Source organism: Neltuma alba, unplaced genomic scaffold (genome assembly GCF_004799145.2).
Source record: "Neltuma alba isolate B1F8T4 unplaced genomic scaffold, ASM479914v2 tig00002658_pilon, whole genome shotgun sequence".
Lineage (NCBI taxonomy): Eukaryota > Viridiplantae > Streptophyta > Magnoliopsida > Fabales > Fabaceae > Neltuma > Neltuma alba.
In genome coordinates, this window is record NW_021632956.1 from 36927 (window position 1) to 44140 (window position 7214).

At 38.1% G+C, this 7214-nt stretch overlaps 1 protein-coding gene and 1 pseudogene across 1 annotated transcript; one reads left to right on the top strand and one right to left on the bottom strand.

The window, feature by feature from the left end:
• Nucleotides 1–280: 280 nt before the first annotated feature.
• Nucleotides 281–894, bottom strand: LOC114734986 (mitochondrial import receptor subunit TOM9-2-like). The gene has a single exon (XM_028922641.1). The coding sequence runs from the start codon at nt 789–791 to the stop codon at nt 471–473; it is 321 nt and encodes a 106-aa protein (XP_028778474.1). The 5' UTR covers nt 792–894; the 3' UTR covers nt 281–470.
• A 1094-nt stretch (nt 895–1988) lies between these two features.
• On the top strand, nt 1989–6885 carry LOC114734976 (pre-mRNA-processing factor 39-like; annotated as a pseudogene).
• Nucleotides 6886–7214: the final 329 nt, after the last annotated feature.

The window sequence follows — 7214 nt, forward strand, 5'->3', positions numbered from 1 at the left end:
AAACGGCCCCTTGGACATCGTATCAGGCCGTCACTCAATAATAATTGATAGAAATATTCAGTTTCTCCTATTCCCTCCTCCATCTTTTATTAATCGAACACGAAAATTTTCTTCCACTTTTATCAGATTACTAAACCCGAACTGCATACATGAACAATCAGAACACTAAGACCAGTAAGACGATAAATTAAACATACCACGTTGACCTGATAATGTATATTAAGGAGTAACATGGAGGGATATAAGTTGGCAAAAAACCAAAAAACATACAGATAGAATACTTTTAAAGCTACAATTGTAAGGTTATTGCAATACGAAATCATGGACTTATATTGTTTCAATACCATTAAAAAGAAGAGAATCAGCAATGATTCTCCCAATGCTTCCACAAGATCTAACCCAAGTGACTCAGATTCAAACAATCACATTGAAAACCGAACCAGAAAATTTACCTAACCTAAACGGTTCATTCACTTCTGGGGCGGTGGACCCATGGTGGTAGGGGTACCGAGAAGGCTGGCCTGCTGAAGCTCGAGCTCGTTCAACTGCTGCTCACGGTCCATCTCGATAATCAAAGGCACAACGAGGATGAGGAAAGTGGTGCCAGCGATCCAAGCGGCCTTACCGGTGCTTTTGAGGAGCTTCTTCGTGACGAGAGCGGCGTCGCCGGCAACCTCCTTGCCCCTGGAGACGAGAGGAGACTGTGAAAGCTTGGAGATAATACCGGTGGGTTGGTTCCTTGTGGGCCTATCAGGGAGCGAGGCTCCACCCCTACGACCTTGGGACGCCATGAGGATTGAGGAAAGGGATTTACTGGGAAGAGAGGGTTTCGGCGGTCACTAGAGATCACACCACTGCCCTTCCCGGCTAGTTAGGTTTTTAATAGCGGCGAATGTTTCCCTGAATCGGGCGCCCTGCGTTTAACCCTCGAGCTGTCTTTTACATTCATTTCGATTTTATTAGCTTTTTAATCATCATCATCAATAAATCTTAAAACAAGCTAACAGGTAACAACGTAAAAAAATCGTCATTATATTTATTTGGATAACAGCAACAAAAATTTCTTGTTACAAAAAAAAAATCCTATCTTTTTTTGCTGCCATATTTTTTAAAAAAGAAAATCATATGAATGGGAGAATTGCTGCTAACTTTCAAATAATAAGAGGAATATGATAAAAATGTGATCTAAAGAATTATTATTTTTAATTACGTTTTTCTCAAAATATGACTATTATATTAAATTATTATTAAAATATTGATTTTCCCTTGAAATACTTATTTTTTACATTTAAAACTTATTGCAATATAGTTTTACCAGCCAGATTTTTTTTTCTTCACTTTTTTCCTTTTACCACTCAGAATATAAAAAACAAAAAATAAAATTTAACCTAATATACTGAAATGTATAGAGAAAAATAAAAAAAATGCAGGGTTTAACAAAGCCTGTAATTTTTAAATAATGCAAGGGAGAATTTTATTTGACTCATAAGTTTACATTTTCCGGAATTTAGGACTAGTGATATGTAAATTTTATGGGACTAATTAGTACTAGTTACAGTCCCAAATTCCGGAAAATGTAAATTTATGACGCAAATAATTTTTTTTTTAATAAATTTTATAAAAACTGGGCTCCTTATTTTATAGAGACACTAGATATTAGCCCACCTCAGCGGCCCAAGCTCCACTTCTACTTCTTGTCGCTCTGTCTGTCGGGCCCTTGTGCCACGAAACCTGGAACCAGGACGCCACTTGCAGCCATCACAAGCCAAGGCCATGCCCTCTGCTTAACCGTGCACCCGCATCATCAACCCTGTACCTTTTCAATCCACAAAGGTTTACCTAACCAACGGTTCAGATCAAACTCGATTCTCCCACTCACGGTTCAGATCTAACAGCAGCAGCAAGCGCAATCGAGCCGCCCGCACCCAGTGTTTCACGGTATAAAGGGAGCCTCCTATGTCAACATACTCTACCTCCTCATCCGCACATTCTATTTTACGATTTAACACCAAAATCACTTTCTTCCAGCAGGGTTCAATCTTCGCCATAGGAGAACTCTCTGGAAGTACGAGGCCTCGCATTCCAGGTATGTACATAGCGCCTGCATTCGCCTTGTTGTTTTAATTAGGGCTTACAGATTGAAACCCTAGGTTTTTCTGATGTTTAGATAGAGGGGCAGTGTTTGATTTATCTTTTTTAATTTACAGGTTCGTGTTGTTGTGCCTTGTTTCAATTCTAGAGTAAGTCACCGGGTGCTGTTGATGTTGCATTTTGTTGGTGGTTTTTGCCCGCGGAGAAGTAGCAAAGTGTTTCTGATTAGCATTTCAACACGACTGTCGTGCGCCTTTATCGGTCTTAATTTTAAATTTCGCTGTTGGAAGCGCTTCAAGCATGTATCCACCGCGATATATTCTCTATTTAATTTAGTTTGATGTTGCGGTTGACTGTTTTTTTCGCATACACTAGTTGTCTAGTCTATATTCCATCTGTTTAAGTAGATATGACTATGTATCAAGGATTATCACACTTTCATGATCTATATTACTGTATTCCGAACGCAAACAGATTTTATTCCACCGTGAACCGGCCCTAAGGAAAGCCGTTGGTTGTTGTGTTTGCAGAGTTTTTTTTTTCTTTGGAGGTAAGGACCCATTTATCTGAACATGGGTGATAGCGAAGCAGTTACTGAAAAATCTGCAGCTGTAAGCTTCAATTCCACGAGCTATGCTTCAAGTGGCCAAGCTAATGCCATACCAGATCCTATTCCCGAGGCAGTTTCTACTGTTGTCGAGTCTGGTTCAGAAGCTCAGCAGGCTAATGCAACATTTGAATCGAATTGTTCTAATTTCGGAGATGGGAATGCTTACAGTGGGGATCCTAGTTCTGTTCTACAACAAGTCCAGTTCAACACGACTGGTGGAACTATGCAAACTGATGGTAATCAGACTGCCGGTGGAAACACAGCCCCAGAATATTCTCAAGTGCCTGACTATAATTCATCGGTAAATGGGGCAGTGGCAAATGCCACAGGACTCGAGAATGGGAGTGTGTTGGAGAATATTGATGGATCAGCAGCTGATGAGAAACAGCTTGCTGATGGTTATGGTATGCTTTTGCTTACTAGGCACTAAGTGTTAGGCGGAAGATTGTCTTGGTTGTTATTTGACTTCATTTGAAGAACGTGAATTTGATGTCTGCTTAGCATTTTAACCTTTAATAGTTCAAGAACTAAATGGTTATTTTTCTCTCAAATATTTTAAATAATCATACTTTACTGACTTCAGTTTCCAGCTAACTCTTACTGATCAATAGTGTTTTTCCTGCTATCTTTGAAATTCTACACTAGGTTCATATTGATATTTTTTTCCCTTAATGGTTTTACTTTTTTGTGGAAAATTGATATGCTTCCCGGTTCACATAATATTTAACTACTTTCATCTTCTTAATAATTCACTGCTGTACTCATTGTAGTGTATGATAAGCAATAAACCATATAATCCAAGTAACATCCTTGGGCTTTGGATTACTGGATCAATATTTTGAGGCTTTTCATTATTTTGTTGTGATTTGTTCGTTATCTTATATTTACATTTTTGGGTCTTATTTACACAATGATTGTGCTGTGTGCATGTGTGTAAAGATATGATGTCATCAGACAAATTTATGTACTTATTTACTTGCTTTCTTTTTGCAATTCTTAGCTGCAATGTCTGCTGAGGAAGATAGGCTGTGGAATATTGTGAGAGCTAATTCTTTAGATTTTAATGCTTGGACTTCCCTGATCGAGGAAACAGAGAAAGTGGCTGAGGTTGTTGCAATAAAAATTTTTAGACAGCAACTGCATGTGCGATCTTCCTTTGTACTCGCGAATTCAACACATCAGTTTTGCTAGATTCGCTCACTTGATTGTTTCCAGAAACTGCCTGTTTTATTAGTGTTTTCAACTTTTTATCTAATGATGCAATGGTTGTCTGAACTGAGGTATTATATTGTGCTTATGTCATTGCATTCCATATAGCCTGGCTTCTCTGTGGTGGTTTTTTTTTTTTTTTTTTGGTTGGGGGGGTAGGGAGGGGGTGAGGAATTGGTGATGCACGTTTCCTCTTGGCACTTGTAGGTTAGGTCTACCTTCCCATGTTTTGATTTTATTTTCCTGGTGTCTTTAGTTATTGTCACAAATACGCTTAAAATTTTTTACTTCATACTTCTCAGGCTTAACAGCTATAGATCTGTAACTGGAAGCTGCACACCAGAACTATGATGTTGGTGCATTTGAAACTTTTTATGATTGAAGTTGGATAGCTTTTTCTTTTTCTTCATGGGGTGCGGCGTCATTTGAGATCAATGAAGTTTTTTGTATTTCTATGATTTATACTCCTGTTACCTAAATATACAGGAGGAAGTGATTTTGAAGAAATACTCATGAAAGAACATTATTCTGATGCTTTGTGACTTGTTTATTATGTTTTGTGATGCCTGTTTTGAATTGGATATTCATAGTCTTCATTAGTTCATTTTCTTTCTACTTAAAATGTGACCGTTACACCCTTAGGAATATTGACTTATTGCCTTATTGGAAATCATTTTTTGGCTATTTGGTATTCCCTGTTAGATATGATTTGAACACAAGTGATTGCATGGCCAAATGGCTTTCTGTTTCCCGATTTTCTCCTCCATTGTTTGTTCCTGTAATTAAAATTATGTTGACTGCTTGATGTCATTGTCGTGTTTGTTTGTTTGTTTCTGTGCAATAGTGAAACCTGTTTATTAATGCTCCTCCATTGCAGAACAACATTCTGAAGATCCGAAAAGTTTATGATGCTTTTCTAGCCGAATTTCCTTTGTGCTATGGATATTGGAAGAAGTATGCTGATCATGAAGCTCGTCTTGGGTCTATTGATAAAGTTGTTGAAGTCTATGAGCGAGCGGTTCAAGGAGTTACATATTCAGTGGATATGTGGTTGCATTATTGCATATTTGCTATAAGCACATATGGGGATCCAGAGACAGTTCGTAGGTAATGGCTGCCTAACTTTTTGTTGTCCTTTCTTTGTGTTGGGAGCTCAATTTGATTTCATATTCGCCAGGCTCTGGTGTTTTTCAGTCTATCTTCTAACCTGGTTTCAGAACTTTGCAACAGTGATACCCCTTTTTGGCAGAAAATCTATGATGGGAATGTATATTAAAATGTTTTTATTCCTGTGTTTTAAATCCTTGATTTGAGGCTACAAGGGGTAGCTGTGTTAAATTTAGGGCAATCTACTTCTTTACTCCCTCATCTACTTTACCAATCGATTCCAAGACCGTAGATATTAGTTTTCTTTGAATGGTTGCTGTCCTTAAGTTTGACACTCTGAGGTGCATCAATATGCAAATTGCTGCTGGGAAGATCTGATCTGGTTAATGGCTAAGATGGCCTCTATGACTGCTCCATGTCTCGGACATATTATGATATTATGCAGGAAGGTAAATGCAGTGTTTGGATGTCCCTATATGATGTTAAGACTGATTTGTTTGTTCTCCCTGAACATTCATGCTGTTGTCTCCCACATCTAGATGTGCATCAGTAGTTGATGCTTGTTAATTGCATGTTAATCGAACTCTAATGTTCCTATGTTTCAGGCTTTTTGAACGAGGATTGGCTTATGTTGGAACAGATTATCTTTCTTTTCCATTGTGGGATAAATACATTGAATACGAGTACATGCAGCAAGATTGGGCCCGTCTTGCCATGATCTACACCAGAATATTAGAGAATCCTAACCAACAATTAGATCGGTATTTTAGCAGGTAATTATATTTTCTGTGTTTTATTTAATCATTGTAGTTTGGATTTTGGGTGTTCTTCCCAAGACCATGCTCCTGCATAATGAGCGCCTAATTTCAAATAATTAAATGATAAATGTTTCAGGGCTTATTGTCTTGCATGCGATCTGATCTCTCAGTATATTTTACTAAATGTTATTTCCTTTTTGTAAATGGTGTTGCAGCTTTAAGGAGTTAGCTGGAAATCGTCCTTTATCAGAATTGCGAACTCCTGATGAAGCCGCAGGAGGAGGCACAGTTTCAGAGGATGGTGGCCAAGCCAATGAGGGAGAAGTTCGTCCTGATGGTGCGGAAAAATCCTCCTAAACCTGTAAGTGCCGGCTTAACAGAAGCGGAAGAGTTGGAGAAGTATGTCGCCATTAGAGAAGAGTTATATAAGAAAGCTAAAGAGTTCGATTCTAAGATCATTGGTTTTGAAACAGCTATTAGGAGGCCCTACTTTCATGTACGGCCCCTCAATGTTGCAGAGCTTGAGAATTGGCATAATTATCTGGATTTTATAGAAAGAGAAGGTGACTTTAGCAAGGTAACTGAACTGGTTTCCATGGTGCGCTTTCTGTTTTTAGTTTTTCCTATTATAGATTGACTTACAGTAAGTAATATCTGCTGTATCATATGCTTTTATTGGCTAATTCGTTGGATGAAGCAACTTTTTAATGGGGAAATTGAACTGAGACTAAAGCATGGGCCTTCGATTTGGTTTCTTGAGGCTAAGTACTTCAAACTCTGATTTGTCAGTGGACATTCTAGGTTCGTCATGTGTATGTAAAAGTTTAATCTTTTTAAACTGCGAATGTTATGCATGCAGGTGTCTTGTAATCTTCCTAGTCATCTGTCTCAGGCAAGGAGGGTCCCTCCTTTCATATTTGAGGGGCCTCTCTGTTCCCCTAAGGAGTATTTCTTGATGCTTTATATTTCCTTTTGTGTTTTGTATTAATGCTTTTGGCTTATGTGGAGATGAATTATGAGTAGAAACAATCTATATAATATCCTTTCTTCTTTGTTCTGCACGGATCAGGTTGTAAAGTTGTATGAAAGATGTGTCATTGCATGTGCCAATTATCCGGGAGTACTGGATACGGTATGTATTATGTATGGAGGCCAGTGGGAGCATGGATCTTGCAAATAATGTAATTGCTCGGGCAACGCAGGTCTTTGTGAAGGTGATTTCTAACACTTATCAAATTGTTTTTATACAGCTTAAAATTGTTGTGAAGTTGGTGATCGTTTGCTTATGATCTTTTAATTTCCCAAATACTGAGGGTGGGTTTGGTTGGATGAATTTGTTTAGAAAGAATGGAATGGGAAGATAGAAGCCGCATTGATGTTTTAATATGCAATAGAAAGGAACATAGGTTGATGGGTAAATTTATATTTAGTTGAATGAA